The 24107-nt window shown below is 40.1% G+C and overlaps 1 protein-coding gene across 2 annotated transcripts in view; it reads right to left on the reverse strand.

Annotated features, from left to right (window-relative positions):
• Nucleotides 1-2757: 2757 nt before the first annotated feature.
• SLC7A2 (solute carrier family 7 member 2) overlaps nucleotides 2758-24107 on the reverse strand; it is a 70930-nt gene continuing 49580 nt past the window's right edge. The window contains exons 4-12 of one of the 2 annotated variants that reach the window (XM_032328973.1): nucleotides 21821-21986; nucleotides 20346-20479; nucleotides 19128-19350; nucleotides 17109-17248; nucleotides 14132-14234; nucleotides 12609-12814; nucleotides 11431-11597; nucleotides 10371-10479; nucleotides 2758-8029 (exon numbers count right to left, since the gene is read on the reverse strand). In XM_032328973.1, the coding sequence (XP_032184864.1) occupies nucleotides 7833-8029; nucleotides 10371-10479; nucleotides 11431-11597; nucleotides 12609-12814; nucleotides 14132-14234; nucleotides 17109-17248; nucleotides 19128-19350; nucleotides 20346-20479; nucleotides 21821-21986 (1445 nt within the window). In that variant the 3' untranslated portion in view covers nucleotides 2758-7832. Of the gene's footprint in view, nucleotides 8030-10370; nucleotides 10480-11430; nucleotides 11598-12608; nucleotides 12815-14131; nucleotides 14235-16715; nucleotides 16853-17108; nucleotides 17249-19127; nucleotides 19351-20345; nucleotides 20480-21820; nucleotides 21987-24107 lie in introns of both variants that reach the window. The other variant, XM_032328974.1, reaches the window with a different exon arrangement.

Genomic DNA, 24107 nt, shown 5'->3' on the forward strand with positions numbered 1-24107 from the left:
AAATAGAAGAGAGAAGTGAGTGGGTCAGGAGTGGGGAGTAGGCTGCGCCCGGAGATTTAGGTCTAGAGAAGCAGATTTCTTCCCATCGTCTTTAGAAGCAGAGTTGTTACACAGTGTGTGTCTCAGGGATGCAGAATCAGTGATCCCTTCAGGTTACCCAAGGCCAGAGTTCAGCACCTCCATTATGGTTTCGTTTGTGAGTTATTTTGTATGTTGCCTTTTCAATATAAATCTTAATTAGTAACAGTTGTCTATTACTGCTTTGTTCTGAAAAATCTCCCTACTCCTCTGCTCCCTCTACTCTTTCTTCCCCTTCAAAGTGGTGACTAGCACCAGGAATTTGTTAGGTCAGCGAAACAAAAAAAAAAGTCCAAAATTGGGACATTTCACTTCTTGAACTGGTCTTCACTAACTACACAAATATAACCAAGAAGGACTCTCGGGTGGCTCAGTCTGTTAAGCAGTAGCCTTCAGCTCAGCTCATGGTCCCAGAGTCCTAGGATTGAGCCCTGAATCAGGTTCCCTGCTTGTGCTCTCCTTCTCTCTGACAAATAAATAAAATCTTAAAAAAGAAAGAAATATAACCAAGATGACTATTTTTTTAATTAAAATTTCGAGGTTTAAGCAGGAGCTAAATACCGCTTTAAATAGTGGTTTTAAATACCGCTCTGGAAATCCAATGGAATGCCCATCACTGCTGATGTTCCCACAGCTTCTCCTCGGGAGACATGTGGGGATCCCAGAAATTTAGTTTACTTAAAATAGGTGGAGCAAGCAAAAGAACTTTCTTAGCTTAGCTCCAGCATATAGCATGCTGTAAAGATGTATTGTCTGTTGGTAACAAGAGCCTTGAAATAACTGGGTTAACGCTAAACGAAAATGTAAGTGACTTAAAACCACCATCCTCCCCTTCGTTTTTCTTTATTTTTTCATCATTTTATTATTTTCTTTATTTGATGGTAAACGATCGATGATCCTGTGCCCATTTGTTTTCTCCTACTTCCCCTAGCTGCTCGTTTTCTGAAAGTGTCTTCTATCGGTCATTTGCACCTTGGTGCCAAGTCCATGTTTCAGTTCCAAGAACATTGTCATTTTAAGTCGGATTTCTACCGGGGTCCTTGCTTGAAGAGATCCCTTGGTCCTGGCTTGAAGAAATGTCAGATGTCAGTGCAGTGCACAGACAGGGAAAGATTTTGGAGACCCGGAGACTCAGCCACTGGGAAACTTATGTTCCCCAACAGTGTAGTACTTGTGAGTTAAGGGATTCAGAGCCCAGAAACAAGCGTGCTCCTCATCAGGGTGGTCCAAGCCCACCTTGAGCTGTAGAGCACTCCTGGGTAGTACAGGCCTGTCTTGTTTTCCTCGTCATGTTGGCTGCTCCAGTTTTATTTATTTTTTAAAAATATTTATTTATTTGAGAGAGAGAGAGAGAGAGAGAGTGCAACTCCACACATGCATGTGAGAGCAGAGAGAAGGGCAGAAGGAGAGAGAATCCCAAGCAGACTCCACACAGAGCTTGGAGCCCGCCCAGGGCTCCATCCCACTGCCCTGAGATCATGACCCGAGCAGAAACCAAGAGCTGGACACTTAATTGAGGGAGCCCCCCAGGCGCCCCTGGCTGCTCCAGGTTTAGTAGAGACCAATGACTCTTTACCCAGCGTTTACTGGAAAAGTTCAAGTAAATCAGTATTGAGCTGAGTTTCTCTGAATCGTTTCACCCCTACTGCGTTGACCTACCCAAAAAGAGAAACTGTGATAATGCGTTATTTTGGTATGTCTTTGAGATTTTCTTCTCTGAGACATTTTATGGGATGAAATGAATCACTCTTTCCACACAGATGGGGACTTTTCAGTACACTCTCCTAGCAATCAGAGGGCTTTGAGCCCTTCACCTGAAGTGCAAGCCTATCTGTGGCCTTCTTTAGAGAACACTAGGAGATGATGTTCTTATCGCTGGGGTTCCTGGCTGGGCCCACAGCCCAGACACAGCTCCTGGGGGATCACTTCCTTCACATGGGGCACCCAAACCTAGTAACAATCCTAATGGCTAACAATTAGATAAATCAGGGTTTAAGGTTTCTGCTTGGTAAATACTTTGCTCTTTTAGCTTGGTTTTCAATGTTGGTTATACTGATACTACAGTTTTCTTAGTTCAACATGGTTTACCCTCCAATTTATTAAAATTAATGGGAATAAAATATATACACAAAGACATTTCAAAATAACAAACTAATTCAAGAGATTTGAAATTTAATGTAATGTTGGGCCATGTCAGAAAGCAGAGTCCTTCCTCCTGGTCAGAGGTTAAAGAGGGTTGAAGTTGGTAATATTTCTTTATTATACTATAAAAAATGTGTTAGTTGTACATAAATGATCACCAATTATTAAAGGCTATGATTTAGTAAGGGGAATATTGAGGAAGGAGCTTCTTACAGATAAAAACAATGATGAAGAGGTTGACGGTTGATGTGGTAGGATCTCAGATGTGTGGTCCTGGGATGGCATGCTTCAGGAACAAGTGATATTTTTTTAGGATGTGCCACGTGGACTAAGGGTATGTGAAAACATGTATTTTTATCCTACAGGATATGGTAGTCCCCATGTAGTCCGCAGCTGCCAGGTGAATATTCTGGATGTTATAATCATTTCAGTTTAGAGGGTACCATATTTCTGAGCTTTAAAGTTCCCCCAATTTTTTTAAAGATAAGTGTGAAATGTATGCTTTGGGTGTGTGTGATACATATGCATATTCTATTATTACAAGTTGTATTACAATTTATTTAAAAAGTACATGGTCACATTGGAAAGCCCGTTTTACAGTGGTAAAGCAGCAATGGTTTTTATTTATTACAATTCTAAAAAATAATCCAACTTTGTAAGTAAAAAGGAACTCTGATTATCATTGAGAACATTTAAATTTGAAATTATCTACTAAACAGAAAATCTTGACATTCAGACAAGTCCAATGTATCTGTTGGCTTTTACAACATAGAATTTCTGTAGGGTTTTGGGCCCTATCAACAGTTTCTGTTACGTACAAGGACAACAAAATCGAGCAAGAACACAATGGGGCAGCCCTTGTGGACACCAAAGATGAAAAGCCCGTTAACCAGGCCTGGGCCAGAGAACCTCATTGTGCTAGCAATACAAGCTCTCCACCAGCTGAGCCCAGGCCCATGCACTCTCCACCACGAAGCTGTCCTTGCCCATTCAGGGGTTTCAGTGGGCCAGACCCTGTGGTACCAGTTGCAGGAACCAGCCATCCTTCCCACGAGTCATAGACATTCCTTATCATGACCTTGTCGTGTCCCTGGGATATTCAGAACTGAAATTAAGGACCCAAACTCCTACCTCGCATGGGAATCTTTCACTCCATATCCCATCCTGTCATCCCAAGACCCTACTCAACAAGGGTAGCTATGGATGCTTATGCTTTGCAGGCTGCCTGATCCTAGAACCAGCCTGGGCTCTGGTCATGATCCCCATGGGGCACCAGTGGTCACAGGAGGTTCTCTTAAGGCCAGAGATAATGGCAGTGACTTCAGCCATGGTGACTGTAAGCTCGGTAAAACTACTCGCAGCCAGTAAGGCTGCCAGTTGGGTTGAACTGTAAGAAAATGCACTTGAGATCAGTAAGACTAAACTGTGTACATACAAGCAATAATGAATGCTACAAAAACCAACAACCACAAAAACAGAGCAGGCCTCTCAAAAAATCCAGAAACCAGAAATTCATTTAAAAATGCTTAAATTTAATTATACAAAGAGGGGGAAAAAAAAAAAAAACAAACCTCAGCTAAACAACAAAGTCAAGCAAACTGACTTCCAAATCTACATGGCTAAAAAACAACCTGTGCTGAACTTTGGTACTTTTTTCCCTTGATATTTTAGGACATGTGAGAGAATATAAGCAGAAACTATAAAGAGATGGCACTAAAAACAAAAAACAAAACAAAAAAAAAAAACAGAGATGGAAAAAAAAAAACAAATGAATCCCCTTCTCTCTAAAATTCACGTTCAACATGTGAATTTTAACACTCCTTGATGTTCACGCTAAACCCAATCCTTTGAAGTTCTGTGGAAGTGGTAGTTTGGGTATTAATTACAGTTGCTTGAAGCACTTTGGGAGAAAATCAGAGAACATTAGGAACAACATCAGAGGGAAAGCTGGAATCTTGGCACAAAGTCATCGCCCTGATTTATGAAGGAAGAGGACTAGCCCTGCTAGCCTGGCATTCTCGGCACTTGAGGGCAACAGTTTTTCTTATTCTCCCTGTTCAGCACTCAAATCAGTTTAGAAAAGAACTCGGTAAATATAGAGTCTGATTCACAACAGGTCGAACAACTATCTGCGAATACCCAGGACTCAGCAAATATTGTGGCTAATTTTTAAAATTTAAAATTTTAAAAAGTTCAAAAAGATCTTTTATTCAGAAAATGAAAAGAGAGGCTTTTCTATTTTCGAGGAAAAGAATTCTACAAGAGATATTTTCTTCTAATTATGGTTGTTAATAGTAAAGTTTTAAATATATCAATACTAGTTTTTCTTCAATGTATATATCCCAAAAGATGTATCTGGTCTTAACGAAGTTTTCTTGATGTTTATCTCGGGGGAAAATGTGAGTAAGCAATCATCTGCATTTCAATATTTATCAAAAGTTGTAAGTTTTCTCATAAACAGGGCTTGAACTTGAATTTGTATAGCTACCTTTTTAAATGTAAGGTAGGCAGAGACTTTCTGTGGTTATTCACAAATCTTCTTTTCCCTTCTGTGAAGAGTATAAAATAAAGGTGCTCTGATATGAAGTTTCTCATTGAAAATATTAAGAAAGTGTATTTCCTAATGTAAGAAAGAAAAGTAATTTAAATGGTTCTTACTCAATCACAATTAAGAGAATGTGTGGTATGCATTTTTTTTTTTTCATTTCTGGAGAGGTGTTAATGGAAGTGTGATGGACTACCAGTCACATCTGCACCCAAACATCTTGGTAATCCTAAGAAAGTAAAAGCAGTATTTTGTTCCAGAGGTTATGAATTCGGATGTAGGAATAGGGAGGTTGACAGAATTAGGTTTTACTAATAAACACAGAGCAAGACAGAGATGTCAGAAAAGGTGTGTCAGAAATAAGTAAACAGAAAAACCCAACACCTCCTACCCCTATTCCGTTTCAGATTATAAAGCACCTGTTACAATGGACTAGAGTTTAGTGATTCCACATTAGATACATGATAAATATATCTTTCTTAAAGAATCTATAGAAAATATCATACATATAAAATTGCTGTATATTGCAAAATAGTTTAAAACCTAAAAATTTTGTATAAGCATACCTATCAATATAAAACATTATTTTTTTCTCCACATCAATTGGGTTCTTTTATCCATACAAATGCTATCATCTCCAAAGACCATCATAAACCCAACTGACTTACACACTATTTGAAATACACAGACATATACATATATATACACACACTCATACAGAGATAGAAGCACACATTTGAGTCCTCACAGAAAAAAAGCACAATCACCAACAAAGCATCTTTTCATAGATATTTGTGTTTGCAAAGTGTTTTAATGTGGAAAAGTAAATTCCTAACTAAATTCTGCTCCTAATTGAACACAGTGGGCTTAAGAGTTTTAGCTGCCTATCACATTCTAAATAAAGTTCTTGATTTTGTTACAAAGACTCAGATATTTATATATGAAAGTCCTTGTGTTCCCTGTGTGAAGGGCCTAGTCTAGATCAATTAGAGAAGAAAAGGGGGTTCTCAGCCTAATACTAGAACAAGGATTTAGGATCATGCCTACAGTCCTTACCAAAATCGTTTTACTCCTTGCATATCCAACTCTTCCTCTCCAGAAAAACAGGCTTGAAAGAGAATTCGGGGTCTCAGATTTTACCAGGCACCCTGGCAATAGTGGAATGTCAGTACTGAGCTCTAGATCAGGGAGGCTCCAACACTAGCAGCCGGAAACCCACGCTTTCTCTCTGTTTATCTGATATTTAGTCACAGTAAACTTTTGGTTAGAACGATCACAACTTGCTTTTTAATGGCATCAGTAAAATAATCTCTTGGAAGAGCTGTCAGGAAACAAATGTTGTCCTTGCGTTTGGGATTAAGCTGGTTAACTGGTGTGCTTGATTAACATTTATCCTGGGAATGTAACCCATCTGAGTGTAAGTATGCAGCCCCTAGCCTCACCCAGTAAACCATTTAGTTATTTGTAAGAAAGCTAATTCATGAGAAGCAAAGCACTCTGCAGGTAAATAGTCCACTACGAGAGAACCCTATGAAGTAAAATAGAGTAACTAGAGAATCTTACATAGAAAAACAATTCATTTACTCCTAGAAAGGTACTGTGCTATATACCTTTAATTTAATTAGGTTCATTTTTCTTTTTTGCTTAAGGTTTTCGATAATCATGTATTTAGCCCACATATTTTATCCCCCAACCACTGGGAATGGGGTACTGACAGATTTACTGTGGTCAATTAAAAGTAAGTGAGATAAAAAGTGCTAAACAATTTATAGGATGAGGGGGAAGGAAAACATCCCTACATGTTTCCAAAAGAAACATCAAAAGCAAATTAGATCCAAACCCCTCAAACTGGGGCAAATGCAATTTAAGATCCAAATAGGCACTTTAAACTCAGAACAGGGACACTGCCTCTTCTTGTATTCCTTTGTTTTTTCCACTTTGGCATGTAGTAAAGACATAATTTGCTAGTGCAGCCCCTCCTATCTAGGACAAGACAAAATACTAGGAAGAAAGGAGTGAATTCTGTACCTGAAAAGGTTTTAAGAAAAAACTGAACTGTGATTAGTTATTAAGTAAAGGAGAAAAGTGTAAAACGTTCTGCCAATTGTGTGATCCGGGAAGATTTTACTGGCTTATTTTATGGGACTTTGAAGACCAAGTTGCTTGGTGTCTCCTTATCCAAGTGTCTGTCTGACTCTGATTTCCAAATACAGCCTCTTCGCTGCCACTCACACAAGCTTTCCTGCCAAGGGACTGCCTTCCTTTTCTAGCAGAAAGGGTCCCAAGTAGATCACACACACTGTTCTCAAGCCTCTGCCAGGACTGAGGGGGAGTCTATCATTCACACGTGGAAGGACTGGTTCTCTCAAAAACCACAGCAGTTGCAAGGGGTGTCCTCGGGTGACCCAGAGCGCCGCCCCCGCCCCGGGTAGCCCAGCAAAGACACCCGTGGCTGAGGTTTTCACAAATGGCCATACTTTGTGGAAGAAAAATCTGAATTAAACCCACTGCTGGCATTGATAAGTTCTAGAAAAGGCTCATTTCTTATCCCCTCCTCTTGCTCCTGACCAACGACAGATACCAGGAAGGGTAACTGCGTTTTGAGCATGTTCTAATCAACGTTAATGACAGCTAATAAGGAAAAGCCACAGTTACTTCCCCAAAAGCACCAGGCACGTACAAAACACCCTTCTAGTCAGTGATCATTTCCATTTCAGCATGTGCAGTATAAGCCACCCATTAATGACAACACCAGAAAAATACCAGGCGCAAGAGTGAACCACAAACAACTAATAACATTCATTCACCCCCATGTACACATACACACGTACACACACGCTCCCACTACTTGAGGGATAGTCATCGCTGAGGAGAGAGCTTGGGAGGTTTCCCCAGGTACACAATTCACCATCTGAGAAGGTGCTGTCCGGGTGAGTGAGTATAAGTTAGGGGAGCTACGTCTGCAGCAAGGCCACGGCAACCCAGTGCGATGATGACAGCCTGTCACGGTTTACTCCACATAGGACACGTACGGTAGGACTGTGGACCAGCCCGGCCCCAGCCGGCGTTAGCATTCGCTCGTCTTCTCGTGGAATATGAAAGGTAAACTGAGGTTTCTTTGGTGCTGGTCGTTGGCTTGAATGGCGGCTTTTTCTTTCGCCGCGGCATTGATGTTGTCTGAGGAAGCCTTTTCATCGTCTTCCTCCTCTCTCGGGTGACCCTCCAGGCTGTGTCTAATACCGTAAGTGAAGTAGATCAGGAAGCCTTTCAGAGGAAAAAAAAAAAAAAGAAATCCATGTTTTAAGTATGTCAGGCAATGTCAATATGGAAAAATGTAATATAGAACTTAATGGGGTTTTTGTGCCTTCTCTTTCTGGGCTCTTTTAGGACAGAAGGCAAGGACAGAATATCCCTGCAGAAGGTCCCCAGTGGATGCTTTCCCAGTAGAATGTGCTTTTGCATTTTTAACACCCAATCTCTGTAGAATGTTTCTCTCAATTAAGGGTTTTTCAGGCACTTAGGCTGAAAAAATTGTATTTATTTTCTCAAACTCAACACTACACTTTAAACAAAAGGATGTTTGAGGGAGGGTAAAATCTCGATTCACAGCCCCGACACAAGCAGTGGGTTGTCTGAGTCATAATTGGGTATTTTGGAAAACGCGCTATGTGTAAACAAAGGGAACTTGGCTGGGCCTTAGCCATGTTACTGTCACCAGGAGAGGCCAAAGAGGGGCACTGGGTGGCTCAGCGCGTTAAGCATCTGCCTTGGGCTCAGGTCATGGTCCTGGGCTCCTGGAATCAAGCCCTGCCTCGGGCTCTCTGCTACATGGTAGGCTGCTTCTCCCTCTCCCTCTGCGGCTCCCCCTGCTTGTTCTCTCTCTGTCTCTCTAAAATAAATGAATAAAATCTTAAAAAAAAAAAAAAAAGTATGAGAGGCCAAATAATTATGTACAAAGCAATGGGTTCCTTACAGCCATGCTGATTGGGAATTAGAAAGAAAGGTTTTACATAGCCTCACCAGATAGTTTACTACTTACATGTAGGCATTTTGCTCTGTTTTAGTTACAGATTTAAAAACTGGTTGAGAGTTTTGGGTTGATGTGAAATGCTTTATAATTTTCCCATCTAAATTCATGGGAAGGAGGCTACCAATTAGCACTGTGGCAGGTATAATTATTAGGGATATTCTACTTCCTCTCCTGTCCTCAAAGGTTTAAAGACCCAGCCCTCCCTGTCTTCAAACAAAGGCACTACCATCACCATTTTACAAAGAAGCAGGCACACAAACAGGGAAGTAACTTGGCCAAGGCCACGTAGTGAATAAATGGCACGAGTGGATTCAAGCACAGAGTCTGGCTCCAAAGTTTATGCTCTTAACCAAGATTAAGTACATTAAACCACAGTGGGCTATGCTTGAGGAGAGAAGAAAGGGCTCATGGAAAGACAAGAGACAGTGTTAAACCTCTCTGCCAGATTCGAAAGAGATTCTTCTGGGCTCAGAGGAGGGGAGTAAGTTCTACAGTTTTGGACTCGGCTCCCTGGGAGCATGTGGGCCGGACCTCAAAGGAACAGCTGCGTGGGGCTGTTGTAACCCATGTGGAATGATAACCTGTGAACAGGCAGGTGATTCTTGTCAGGATCCTTGTCCTGAAGCAACAGAGCCACCTACCAGTAGGGCCACAGTGAGAGAAAGAGAGAACTAGTGTAACCCATGTGGAATGGCAACCTGTGACCCGAGGCACCAGCCCCCCGATTCCCCAGCATGAGAATATGGGCAAAACTCTAGCGTGGGTATGAGGAGATGAGCAAAACAGAGGTTAAATCTCCCATCAACTCAAGTAGACTGGTGGCCTGAACTTGAAATTGAATTAATTTCTACCCAAAGCAAACAATCACATACACAAGAGCAAAACTAGGTTCATTCTTGCTCAGCCAAAGGAAAGACCGTCAAAACGCACACTCTTCAACTCCCAAAGTGGCCCAAACCAATGTAGACTTAGGACTCATCTCTCCCTGCTTCACCTTACAGACATGTCTGTTCACATTTTTAAGACAAGTGATCAGTGCGTTACATCGAATGTAAACTCTCATTTTCCAACTCAATTTTCACATGGGAAAGGAATCATAACAAAAAAAACCATGTGGTAGAGATATAAATAAGCTCACTCATCTTATTTAATGCTAAATCCCAAGGTTCAAATAATAAGAAATTTAGATGACAAAAGAAATTTTGGCTATCAGCTCATTCAAAATGTCTTCAAAATCCACTGGGACACTGGAAAGAACCGAATTTGGAATCAGAGTTCTATACTGCCATCCACGAATTTTATCCTTTGCCTTTTGGGTGTTTTTTTTCTCACCCATTAAGTTGGAGAAAATGGAATCTACAGGGTTCTTCTACAGGGTTACTGGGAGAATTTAATCTAAAAAAAAAGTATCACATTTAGAGAAGGACTCAGATAATCTAAAATTTGGGAAACGAAGAAACTGACAAAAACCCTTTATTTCCAAGAAGGGGGAGAGGATGCACTTCTCTAATCACAGAGCATGAAATCAGGAAGACAGAACCACGGTTCAGAAAGTTACAACATTAAAGGACCTACCGAGTGCCATCCAAATGCTAAATCTGATCCAAGTGTCTGAGCTCAGCTGGACCATCAGGTAGACGTTCACCAGAATGCTGAAGGCTGGCAAGAATGGTAAGAACGGAACCTAAGTGGGAAAAACACCCTCTTCAATATACTCAGATTTGGAAAGCACATTCTCCAAACTGTTCCAACATGGTGACGACAAATTTGACATGGATACTTTCACCCTGGGTCAGTAAGTTTATATTCTTACACAAAGGACAGCCTGAAGAAAAAAAATCCTTCTTGTCGAGTCTACTGATGGGAGCATCACAGTTAACACTACTTAAGTGCGGCCCAAAGCAACAGGGGATTTCTCCAGTCCACTAACACCGGCATCACGACCAAGACACAGTCGGTGGTAGGGTTTGGTTTTGTTTGGGGTTCACTGGTTTTGTTCAGATATCAACAGGGTATGCCTCTGGAAGTCTGGATACATATGGCGTCTGGGGAGGGGGGCGGGGATCCTTCCAGAAAGCTCTCTTCAGGTCCAAACCTGCTTCTATTCAAATCTGACAGGATATTGGGGCGGCTGGGTGGCTCAGTGGGTTGAGCCTCTGCCTTCGGCCCATGTCATGGTCTCAGGTCATGGGATCAAGTCCAGCAGCGGGCTCTCTGCTCGGCAGGGATCCTGCTTCCCCTTCTCTCTCTGCCTGTCTCTCCTCTCTGCCTATGTGTGATCTCTCTCTCTGTCAAATAAATAAATAAAATCTTAAAAAAAAAATCTGACAGGATATTTATAGCAGAAGGGCTTTTAGGGGTTAATAATCTTCCTGAGAGAGGACTGAATTTCTATAATAAAATATGCTACTTATTCTTCGATACTACAGACCACTTGACAAGGAATGTGTTTACCGTTATAGATAATAACGTGAAAGGGGCATATTCGAGTTTTTGAAAAGCCACGTACGGAGAATCCTTAAGACAAATGGATAACTTCCTCAGAAGTGTCTCCACCCCCCCACCCCTTTTAGAACAACTTACGAAACTAACACATGAGATAATATTGAGGATCCCTAATGTTCATGATTCATACCATGAAGGCTACTTTTTGCTGATTCTGGGGCTGCCTCCAAATGGTGAGCACAATGGCGATGCAGAGAACAAGAAACAGGACAAGAAGAGCAACGCTCCATGCTTCTAGCCGGGCAATAGCTTGGACTCCGTACGTGGTCAAGATACTCAGGCCCAAAACAAGAAATGCTGCAAAAGCGATATGTCGGGGACACAAAATCAGCACACACATTCCACTCAGATTCCCCCAGTTCAAGCAGTCTCTTATGATAAGATATCGAGCTCTTTCCATAGCTTTTTTTGGCAAATACTACAATTCTTCATTTTTGTTATGGGAGAAAATGGCTCTTTTCACCCATTCCAGAACCACCGCTTGCTAACTCGTGACTGTCTCCTCCCCCCTCAGCACTAGCATCCTGCTTTTTCTGCAGGGGTGTCATCGGGCTCCTCCTTGGCTACAGTCTCTGACTGTAGCCCATGGACTGAATGTGATACTTTCAGGGGTGGAGATGTCCCTTTTTTCAAACGGGAAATGGCCAGTCCGTTTTCTGCTCTTGTCGACACTGTTCATGCAAACAAATCATCAATAATCTGGGTCTGCTTTCCCTCTTTCAGAAGGTGACATCACCACCCACCCACCATATTCCTGACCATCACGTCTGCATTTGGGGTTCCTCCTCTATGCTCTAGAGAAGCCTCTACTTTCCGTAGCTTGCCATCAAGAGTCTGTTCCTCAAAGCCCAATGAGAGCAAGGACCATCTTTCTTACCATCCCAAGTGCCCTGCAGAGTTCTTAGCCTGTTGATGGTGCTCAGTGAACTGAAAATATGACTGATTATATAACTGTCTGTGAGCAAACAAGTTGTTCTGTGTTGCCTCCCAGTCTCCTTACTGACAGGTCTTCCTGGCCAGAAACTTGCACACAAAGAGCCCCCAACAGCCACTGAAAGGGACCCACTCTGCACAGCTACCACTCGTACCTCAGGAAACTTCTTCCTTTCTTCTTCAGTGGCAGGACCCATGTATCCTGCTAATACAGGGTCTCCGCTCCTCGCGACCCATCAGGTGGAGATTTCAGGACTCGAGGCAGTGGCCAACAGAGGCGAGGGCCAGGTAAGACCTCTTGTGCTCTCACATCGTACCTGCTCCCCCGACACACACCCAGGGCCCTTCCCAGTGGACACAGCGCAGAGGACTCACCAAGAAATCCCACCAGAAAGCTCACGAGAGACGACGACTGCTGTGTAGGCAGAGCCGAGGGGCTGATGAGGAGGCGCAGGCTGAGGCCCGGCCCCTGCAGCATGGTGACCGGCGACTCGCTCTTGGAGGCAGCCTTGCCACATGACCCCAGAGCTGCTTTCTCAGGACAGTATTTGGGCTGCTCATAAGATAAGCCGGGCTGGTACCTGGCCCCAAATGAACAAATAAACATCTATGTCTTTATTCTCAAACAGACACTTGGCCCAAAGGAAGCAAACACCGAAAACTTGAAGGGAGACACCAGACAGGGTCCTGCACCAGAGCGGCCTCAGCCAGGCGGCAAGCCTGCTCTGCGAGATACCTGCTCAGCCCTGGTCTCCCTCGACAGGCATTTAACTGCAGAGTTACACCTTTTCACCCGAGGCAACTGTGACTAGAGGAGGATTAGCCTGGCAATATCTGTGTCCAAAGGAACCGCAGTTCCAGAAAACAGCACAGAAAGTCTGCTTAAGCAGCAGCTATAGAATGATGTTCAGGCTTCAGGATGCTGTTCTGCTGTCTTGGGCAGTCTGCCTCTCAGGCCTCATGTCCCTTCAGTTCCCCTCTCAGTCCTTCAGTGTAACCCTGACGAACTCCGTTCTGCCACCTGCCATGTCCCTTCATCAATGTAGCCTCTTCTCCAGCCTGCGTCAGGGTATCAGCCCGCCTCACCTCCTAGGATCTGCCTGTCCCTTCAGTGTGCTCTCTTTCCCTCTGAACAGCCTTTACTTAAACTTAAAAGTAACATCTGTCCTCAGTCTAAAGAAGAAATAGGCTCACTGAGAAAAAAAAAATACACAAAGTATACAGAAGAAAATCAAAACCACTCCCAATACTCCAACCCAGCGTTAATCACTGCCAGCATTTTTGTACAATTTCAGCCAGGCATAAGTGCATAGATGTGTATCTTGATGCACATAAGACTCAAGATACATCTCGGTGACTTCTCCATGCAAATTTATGTTAAATTTAAATAAATTCAGATGCTGCATACAACTTTACTGAATCACATACTTTTCTCTATATAATTAAGTATAATTAAGAAAAAGAGTCCACTGTGTTTAGTTATTCTGCTATTAATATTCAGGTTTGCTCAATTTTTTCACTATGATAAATCACCTTTTCATAAACATCCTTTATACATACGTATCTGCATGTATCTCACTGTGTAAAATCTTCATTATAAAATTTTAGCAGTTGAGATAGTGGGACAAAAATGATAATATTTTAAAGTGTTTTTATACATTGTAAGAACTTGCTGTTCATATAGATTAAGCCAACTTATTTTTAATTATCAATTGTGTTTAATTCTTTGCTAAGGACCAAGTACCTTTATTATAGCTTATACTGGTGTTTTTCTGTCCATGGCCTCTCACTTCTGTGAGACCGCTAGCTCCTTAAAAACAAGGATGATGAGTCTTAATTTTCTTTATTCCCTGGGCCCCACATGACGCACACCCTTTGGACACAACGAGGACACTCACCTGAGGATGAGAACACATGCGGCAACCAGAGAGTAGGCCAGAAGAGTGCCAATAGACATCATGTCCACAAGTGCCTTCAGGTCAAAGAGAAATGCCATCACAGCTATTGGGAAAAGAACAGAAGGGTTACAAAAAGGAAAAAAAAAAAAGGCCTATGATAAAACTCCATATAGCTGATAACTTCTAAGTCAGGGACGACTGGCATGTTACAGTTCCAGTATCCATGATAAATCAAACAAACTATAGGAAATATATTTCTCACAGTTAAAAAGATGATCCTTGGATCATATAAACTGCTAGTAAAACTTCAAAAACCCTCAGCCATCTATCAAGGATAAAACACATTCTACTTTGATTACTTAAAAAATACTGGCTTCACAAAGAGTGAAAATATTCTATGACAGAATTCTCTCTTTTGATGTTTCAAAAGAAAAACATGGCTCAGAGATACTGGCTAACTTGTTTTAAAACAAGCATTGAACAATTCAAACAGAAGATCTTTCACTATAGATGTTACATAATCCTTTCAATTTCCATCCATGCTTCGAGTTATGTCACATACAAAACAATGTAATTTCCAGTTAAATTGTGTTTCTGATAGAGGTGAAATTGTATGCTGGTTAGAACTCCACACTCCGAGAAGACTGACTAGATTTGAGAGATGAATCGATGTCTCACACTCAAATCTTAGTAATGTTCTGAGGCAAAATATACTTTTCCAGTTGAAGAGTGAACTTGCACTGAGCAATTTCTTTCTCCGTTGAAACATCAAATAGTGATGACCTGATTTGACCACACAGTTGTCCCCATCATCCTAAGTAGAAACACCACATTCCATTCACATGCTGTTCCGGACATTTCTTAGCAAGCTTTACATCTCTCTGACCTCAATTTATCTTTGATCCAATAATCCTCTGAGACCGAGGAAATGATATAGGTTTAACCAAATGCAATGGCCACAATTTGACTGGTTTTGACCCCGAAACCAGCAATTTCACATAGGTTGACCTGATAAAATTATGCTCCTCATTCTATAGACAGGCTAACTTAGCATGGTGACAACTCAAAGGGGACAGCAGAGTTACAGTAAACTCCATCTGTTCCCCACTTCCCCGTGCTCCTTCTATAGTATCACATGGTTTCTTTAAATACACCTCATGCCTTACTTTGAAAACCTTGTTGCTAGTATACTTACACATTAGCTTATTAAAATTTCAATAAGTTTTGTAAGAATCACAAATAGAAAAATAAGTGGCCAAGACAGAATAAAATGATTAATTATCCAGACAAGCTCTCTGATCTAAGCTAAAAAGGAGCAAAGTAAGGCAAAGGAGTACAAATAACAAAAATATAGTATTTCAGAATGTCAAAAAAAAAAAAAAGCCTTCTGCTACAATTATCTTCTTTTAGTTATTACTGTCAATATATTAGGCTGCCAAATAAAACTTTTCCGGAAGAAAGAAGGATACATTTTTTTTTAAAGTTCTGAATATGAAACAGAGTATTACTGGGCAAGATTTCACTGCCAAAAAAATAAACGTTTTTATGGAATAAATAAAATGTGTGATCCTTTGTCAAGATTTATAAACTCTTCTGAAAAGCATAATCCACCATTTAATAAGAAAACAGGCTTTAGATCATCTAGTGCAACCTTCATTTCATGGGGTCAGAAATCTAAGCACTAAGAAAAAAAGGGAACTGACCTTCCAATGTATGTCTAATTAAGTGCCCGACTGATTGGAAAACATTTACAAAGTGAAGTTGTTTAGGCAAATACTTTCTGACTCTGAAGAAAATACCATTTCGTACACAATTAAGCATTGGCATTCTGTAATTTTTCCCAAATCCAAATCCAGAGTCTCAACCAAGTTATCAGCTTGGCTTGAATTTTACTACCAAAATAGCTTTATAAAGCATGATGAAGTCTCTCTCTTGCTTTCTATAACAGGACCTTTAAGGCTGTTCTCTCAGTCTATAAAATCTCTTTGAAAATTTCTGCACGGAATAAGAATCTGGCCAATGGCATTTTAAAAAAATGTTCTGACATCTCCTAAGGTGGGCATCTGGGAGGTGTTTTTTTTCTTTTTTCTTTCTTTCTTTCTTTTTTTTTTTTTTTTTAACATGAGTTGAGTATCAAAATAGCTGAAAGCAAAAATAGATTCCTAATGGAGTCTAAGAGGAAAGAGTTGTTAGTAAGTCTTAAAGAACCATGATGGTCTGGGATGTGCAGTGATTACCACAGCCAAGTATCGGTTACCCCGACATTTCTTATACTTGATTAAAAAACGAGTAAAAATACAATCAAGAACCATTACAGCCCTCTGCATATTTGTTAGAAACCCAAAAGGTTAAAATAACAAAATAGTAAAAAAAAAAAAAAAAAAAAATCCCCAAGGGTCAGTTAAGAATGAATTTCCATAGACCACCACCACGATTACCAGATCCCACTGCTCATAACCTCATTTATCAGTGATTTTTTTTTTTTAACTTACATGCACAGCAAGCAGACCCTCTTTATAAGTCCATGCACGCACATAAAACGTTCAAGGCCAATGTTGAAGAATCCTGTGTTTGTAAAGCTTACCAGAAATGACCCCTGCCGTCAACGTGGCAGCAACTGGTGACTGCCTCTTACTCACTCTGCCAAGAAATCTAAACAGTAAACCATCCCGGGCCATGGCAAAGAGAATTCGGGGTAAAGGAAACATAGAGCCCAGAAGACTAGAACAGAAAAATTCATAATCCACATGTGAGTTATTGCAAGTCGTATTCCTAGACAGGTATATACAGGTAAAGACCGGACACACTAAAATGCAAACCTATGTCAAAACAATTCAAAACAGGAACACATTCACACACAAGTTCTTGAGCTTTATATAAAGAAAAACAGAAAACTGCCTAACTTGGGCATTTCTCTTCAGAATCCTTGATGGAAAAAACATTCCCCCTTTTCTTAAAAAAAGTCAACTCTTCTCACCTGCCACCGCACCCGATGATAAAGTAGCAATTACTGGTGTCTTCGTTTTGGAATTGATTTGAGCTAGACATTTGAAAAGCAACCCATCCTCCGCCATAGCATAGATTACACGAGGCATTGGGAAAATGGATCCAAGAAGACTGAATAAAAAGCAAACACATGCAGGATGGCAAACACATTCATGCAAGATTACATACAGAACAGAAATTAAGTACTTGGATAAAACTCAGCATCACAGCTCTGATTACAAGGTCTTGTTATTTTTAAAACGTGTTATGATTGGACATTTGAAAATATTTGCCAATATTTACCATTATTATTCTATTACAGACATTTTGCCCAACCCACTGAGCAGACTAAGAACAATACTGCAAGTAATTTGTGCAAGCCCACAAATTATTACTGAATTAAAACTAAGTAATTAAGACTTAAGAAAACCAAACCCAATTGTATCATTAAGGCATTTTTAGTGGCCTTAATGCAGAAATTAAAATTCCTAAACTGACATGAAATTAGAGATTAGGTTATTTAATTGCATGGTATAGTCACTTCCTTACTTCGATAATTATGAACTTCTCATATTTATTTTACCATTATTTTGCCTCAGATAGCCTTGATATTCCATCAAATTAGTCATAATACCCAGCAGCATAAGATAATCAAGAAAGGAAGGGTTAAAAAAAAAAGAAAAAAAATAACTCACTGTAAATTTAGTACACAGAAGTAGCCACGATTAAAAGTCAGGAACAGCGAAGTTTAAGAAAACGCTCTTTGCATTAGATGTTTCAACTTTCTTGTGTGTTTACTGGCTGCACCATTCCATACATGACTTAGTTATTAAAAAAATAATCATTTAAGAGAAAAATATGTAAAATATTTTATTTTAAAAATTCATTTTATCTTTCGATAAAGCTGGGTTGAGCTTGGCCCTGGATAAATCTTTATCCGGCTGTCTTCGGAAGACCATGATGGCATGATGTCTTCATAGCTGAGATTTTTGAAAGTACTTGAAATTACTCAGAATAAACCTCAACACTAGCAGATCGCTGAGAAGCCAATGAGGGTACATTTCTAAGTGCTGCTTACTATTATCTTGAATAGAAAACAAATCAGACTTTGAAAGAGAACCAAAGCTAGGTTGAGAATCATATAAAAAGATTCCTTTTTCCAACTTTGGACTTTCAAAAAACTATTTTCCCTTTAAAAAATTAGTCATCAGGCAAAGAGATTAATTTTCTCTTCATAAGAATGTCCTATGGGATACCATGATATAAACCAGAATGAAATATCTTATGATCACATGCTAATCTGGAATGTAAGTAGCTCAGGGAACCTGAGAAATGAATTCTCAAGTATTAAAACAAGTAGCTACTGCAAATCTGAGCACTTGAGATTCAACGACTCCTCGCTTTCCACATAGACATTCTATGAACTTCCACCATTAATTTCAGAAGAGTAATTTCTATTTCTAGTCCAAATTCAGTCTGATGAGTACCAAGAGAAAAAGCCTCAGTGTTTCACAATAAAAAGCACATTATACTGAACGATGTCACAGCATACAGTTCCCAGTCACATAGACACGATGTAATTTTAAAAGGCAGCAGAAAATGTGAAGTCTGCACCTAAGGTCTTGGCTGTCTGTAGTACTATAAGAAATCCTTCAACCAGCAGGGAGACATGTTAGTATAAGTATCCTACCACTCTTTAATACATACATATATGAATATGCATGACATACATGTACATGTATGTGTTCATGTGTATCGATGCCATCTACACTTCTACCGAAGCTGGACCACCATTACCTTGAAAAAATGACCTTGAACTGATAGGTGAAAAAGTTTTTATCACTTAAGATTTGTATGTAGCTATTCTGGTCAGACTATTCAGAGAAGACATAGTTGCATAATATATTCCTTAGATTAAGATTACTTTTAAAACCTATAAAAGCGATTATTTAAATACTGACTGCTTGGCAGTGTCACCAACAGCCCCACGTTCAAAGGCAACGCCATGTACCTTGTTGACAGAGCACAGAGAGAACCCGCTGCAACAACGTATTTGGCGGGGCCCCATCCAACATATTCAAACGCTACCGGCAGAGGGCTTTTCTCGTCCAGGAGGTAGTATGGCATCATAAGGGTTAAAGCTGCAGAGACCCCAAAGTAGGCCATAAAGCAAACAAGCAAAGAAGTCACGATTCCAATAGGAATAGCCTTCTGAGGATTCCGGACTTCTTCACCTAAGGAGATATAAACAATAGATATGCACCTTTAATGAAACATTAATAGATACAATAGGAAGTCATCTTCTCCTTCATAATCATTTCCCTCTGCCTTTGTCTTTTCTGTTTTCTTAGCTTGCTCCACACATTCTACATGATGCTGTCTGTCTTCTTGAGAGCACTATGCTATTACACAAAATTCTGATCCCGAGAGGCAAAAAGAGAGAGCAAGAAATCATGCAGGTCCGTTTCCCATTTCTAGAAAGAAAAGACATGCTCTACCAGTGCTATTAAATATTTCAGGATAGTATGGCAGTCTTAATTCATTTGGAAAATGTTTCGTCCACAGAAATTAAGTGACTGCCATGGTATTCTGTAAGCCCTTCAACAGGAACGCCACAGAATAAATATGAAGCTAAGCTTTTTCAATTCATATCAAATTCTGGCTTCAACACAAAAATAGTACTTGAATCTTTCTAATAAGATTTGACATTTGAAGTGCCCTTAAAATGGCCAATGATAAGGCAGAACAGTAATATGAACCCAGAAGAAATACTTAGCATGTGTGGCATGATTACTTTGTTGTACAAGTTAAAGAGAAAAGAATGACTACAATCTATTTTGTCCTACTAAAGAAGAGAGAATTTATGAGCACGATCATCATTTGTTACTCACTGTGATAGTACTGGAGATTACATCCAGACTGAAGGTTAAGGATAGTAATTACAACTAACATTTATAAGATATTTGACAGCCTACAAAAATCTTCAATGTGTATTGTTATCTTAAGTAACCTTCATAACATGAGCATGTTACCAAATAATGGAAACCAAGGTTCACAGAGTTTCATGAAGTTTCTTTTTATCATACACAGTAGGTGTCATAGCTAGGGCTGGGACCAGTCTGCATTACCCAAATCCCACTCTTTCCTTGACCCTCTGTTGCTACCCGTGGGTACTCCTTAGAACAAGGAACACCTTTCCCTCTACATAGAACCAAGATTCTGCCCTTACCAGTTGTTGCAATGCAGTCAAATCCCACAAAGGCATAAAAGCAGGTGGCAGCCCCAGCCAAAGTTCCCGCAAAGCCATAAGGCATAAAGCCACCAGCCCCATAGATACTTGTCCCATTTTCAGAAGGCGGATCTCTAAAGGAGAGAGCAAGCACAATGCAAAGTCATTTTCATAGAAAACTGTTTCTTGGAAGGCTATTGTGTTCACCAGCTCTTTGAAGCTCACATATATAAACGTAAACCCTGATTTTCTCACCGTGTCCTAGGGAATGTAGTGGTGTTCCCAACAACGGCACCCTCTTGGGTTGTCAGCACTCAGCTGGAGGCTGGTCAATAAGAGCATGAGGACAAGGCTCAGATCCACTCTGACTAGAACTCACAGCCAGGCAGGATTGTGAGAGCAGAGACACCATGTATGGGTCATGCTCCGAAACAAAGACATAATGCCTCTTCTTTTCGTGGACAGTTGGGCAGGTGGTGCATTTAAAAATTTTACTAATAAGACATTTGAAAAGATGAAATCGAATTCTCTAGGCTTGAATAATAATTTTGAGTTGAATACTTTATTACATGTTAAAAATTGTCTAAACCAGAAGTTCCTAATTTTTTTGCTTCAAAAGAATGGATTAAAACACCATATCTAAGAAAAACATGTAGTTATACTTCACTTCATGTAACAGACATTTATGTAACCTCATTTTATTTGCACATCAGAATATTAATATAAATCTTATGATGAAACCTTTTGTATATAATTATTACCAATTTAATTTTTGAGACTACCAGGTTAAAAGCAAAATGCATGGACAACTCTGCTTAAGCAACCAATGATGTTCTCCAAGAATCAAGGCTCGAAAATTACTAAGGGGCTGAAAGAATGCAAGGAAACTAAAGGGAATTCCCAAAGGAAGAACTAAGGGATACATGGCTCAAAAAGATCCATTGTGGGGCGCCTGGGTGGCTCAGTGGGTTAAGCTGCTGCCTTCGGCTCAGGTCATGATCCCAGGGTCCTGGGATCGAGCCCCGCATCGGGCTCTCTGCTCAGCCGCGAGCCTGCTTCCTCCTCTCTCTCTGCCTGCGTGTGATCTCTCTCTGTCAAATAAATAAATAAAATCTTTAAAAAAAAAAATCCATTGTTTTGCAAAGGTGGCCAAGTTTTGGGGGGAAGAGGCATCCTTTCAATGGTTAGGATCTCACTTTGCTCTTCTCCTATATCTCCTGCACAGCTTGAAGCTGAGAACCAGTCACTGCTTGGCTTCAAATAGCTGTTCAACAGTGAGCACACATACACATCTACGTTTAGGGGGAGATTGGGAAGAAGAGTCTCAGAACAGACCAGACCCTCGAAAATGTCTCCACAGCAAAAGAAAATTGAGAACCACCCTGTAGAAGAAAATGTAAGAAAAGAGCAGGCAAATTAAAAACAAAAACAAAAACACATTCAAAATAAGAAGGGAAAAAACCCAAATATTATACCTGGCACTCGCTGATATATTTTTGAGAAACTCTTCACTAATCTTCCAGTTTGCCACATTTCCTTTCACAAAGCCAGCAACCATCACGAAGAGAAGGACCAGGATATTAATAGCTGTGAAGATTTTATTCACCCAAGCAGATTCTTTTACTCCAAACGATAAAAGACCTATGGAAAAAAAGAAAGGGTATTTTAATTTTTTTTTAACCTAAGTTTTAGCAAAAGCAATGGGATTTTGAGGCAGTAATAGGGTTTAGGATATTATTTTACCAAAATCCATGTTTTTAACTTACATTTATCACTTTCTCTTGTGAGTTCTGATTTAACCTGTCACAAGATTTCCTGAGTACAACCAAGTCCCTAGCAGACAGCAGGTGGTATGCAGAGCCTAGAGACACCACACTCCAAGAGATCAGTTAATCTAGTAACTTTGGCTCTTATTACCAATGGGTAGGGAGAGGTAAAGTAACTGAATTTTAAAGCAATGCTGTTCTAAAAAAGCCACCTTGAGATTAGTGGCTACAAAATTTTGAAAATAAAAGTTAAATCATATGTCTGCTTCATATTTTCAGAATATATAAAATAATTCAACTGCCTCACCAAAAAGTTATATTTTTCTAATTGATTCCCATTGTAATTGTTTTATTTTATATTCTGATTATTAACAATAATCAATTTCCTATTCAAGTTATTTGAAGACACAGAAAAAATAGGAAGGGAATAAAGATCAAGTATAATCTGTTCTCCAGAATTTTGGGCGTGCTCACACATGCAGACACACATATACATGTTCAAGTTGATAAACAGATAACCTCATTTTTAACAACTGCATACTCTTCTACAACATGAAAATGCCATAATCCCTTACTTATAGACTGTCAGGTAACTTATAGTTTCTGACAACTATAAATAGGACTGACACCATCATCCTTTTATACATATCTTTGTACACATTCAAATTTGTACTTCAAAGTAATGTTCTATAAGGTTATACCATATCAAGGATATGTCTTTTCATGCAAGGCTTTTGGTTCACATTGTCAGAAATATTCTCCAGAAAGTCTGATCCAATGGAATCTTCCCGTTTTTTTCTATTAGGTTATTCTATTTATATCAATTTGTAAGACTTTTTATATAGTAATGTTATATAAGATTTCTGTCATGTATTGCTTATGTTTTTCCCAGTTTATCATTTACTTTTAGGATTGACTTCGTGTGTATGTGTGTGTGTGTATGATTTTATATATATGTAGAAGTTTTAGAATATAAATTTTTCTTTAGTTTTTACCTTTAGAAAGATTTTACCCAATACTAACTCCAAAGCATTTACCTTTGTTTCCTTCTAGTAACTTCATGACTGTATTTTTAATGTGTATATGTGTATTTTTTTTTAATTTTATTTATTTATTTGACAGAGAGAGATCACAAGTAGGCAGAGAGGCAGGCAGAGAGAGAGGAGGAAGCAGGCTCCCTGCTGAGCAGAGAGCCCGATGCGGGGCTCAATCCCAGGACCCTGAGATTATGACCTGAGCCGAAGGCAGAGGCTTAACCCACTGAGGCACCCAGGCGCCCCGTGTGTGTATGTTTTTAAGAGAGAGAGAGAGATAAGAAAGAGAAAGAGGAGGCGCAAGTGGAGGGGAGGCGCAGAGGGAGAGAGAGAATCTTAAGCAGGCTCCATGACCAGCACAGCCCACAGTCAGAAGATCGATCTCATGACCCTGAGATCATGACCTGAGCTGAAATCAAGAGTCACAGGCTTAACCCACTGAGTCACCCAGGCACCTTATTACATTTTTACCTTTAATCCGTCTTATATAGGATATAAATTATGGACCAAAGAGAGTTTAACTGTTACCACTGGGGAGAGGATGATGATGAAGGGATTATGCTGCACATCTCTATCTGTTCTGCCCACAATCTACACCCAGGGTCAAAAAAGCACAATTACCCGAAGAGAGATGAGGAAAACTGAATTTCATTCTTCTACCTGTGTCATTCCCAGAATTTTACAATAATGTAACTATCATGACAAAAAGGAAACTGCACAAATGGTATAATTACTGGTTCCGCAGCACTAGAAACCACGATCCCCTACACGCTTTGGAAATACACGCTGCACGCGATACTGTTAGCCGCCTGGAAAAGAACAAAGCCACTGTCGTGTTTTCTGAGAATTTCCCAATACTGGGCGCCTGGGTGCCTCAGTTGGTTAAGTGACTGCCTTCAGCTCAGACCATGATCTGGAGTTCCGGGATCGAGTCTCCCATCGGGCTCCCAGCTCCACGGGGA

The sequence above is a fragment of the Mustela erminea genome, chromosome 21, assembly GCF_009829155.1.
Source record: "Mustela erminea isolate mMusErm1 chromosome 21, mMusErm1.Pri, whole genome shotgun sequence".
NCBI classification, from domain to species: domain Eukaryota; kingdom Metazoa; phylum Chordata; class Mammalia; order Carnivora; family Mustelidae; genus Mustela; species Mustela erminea.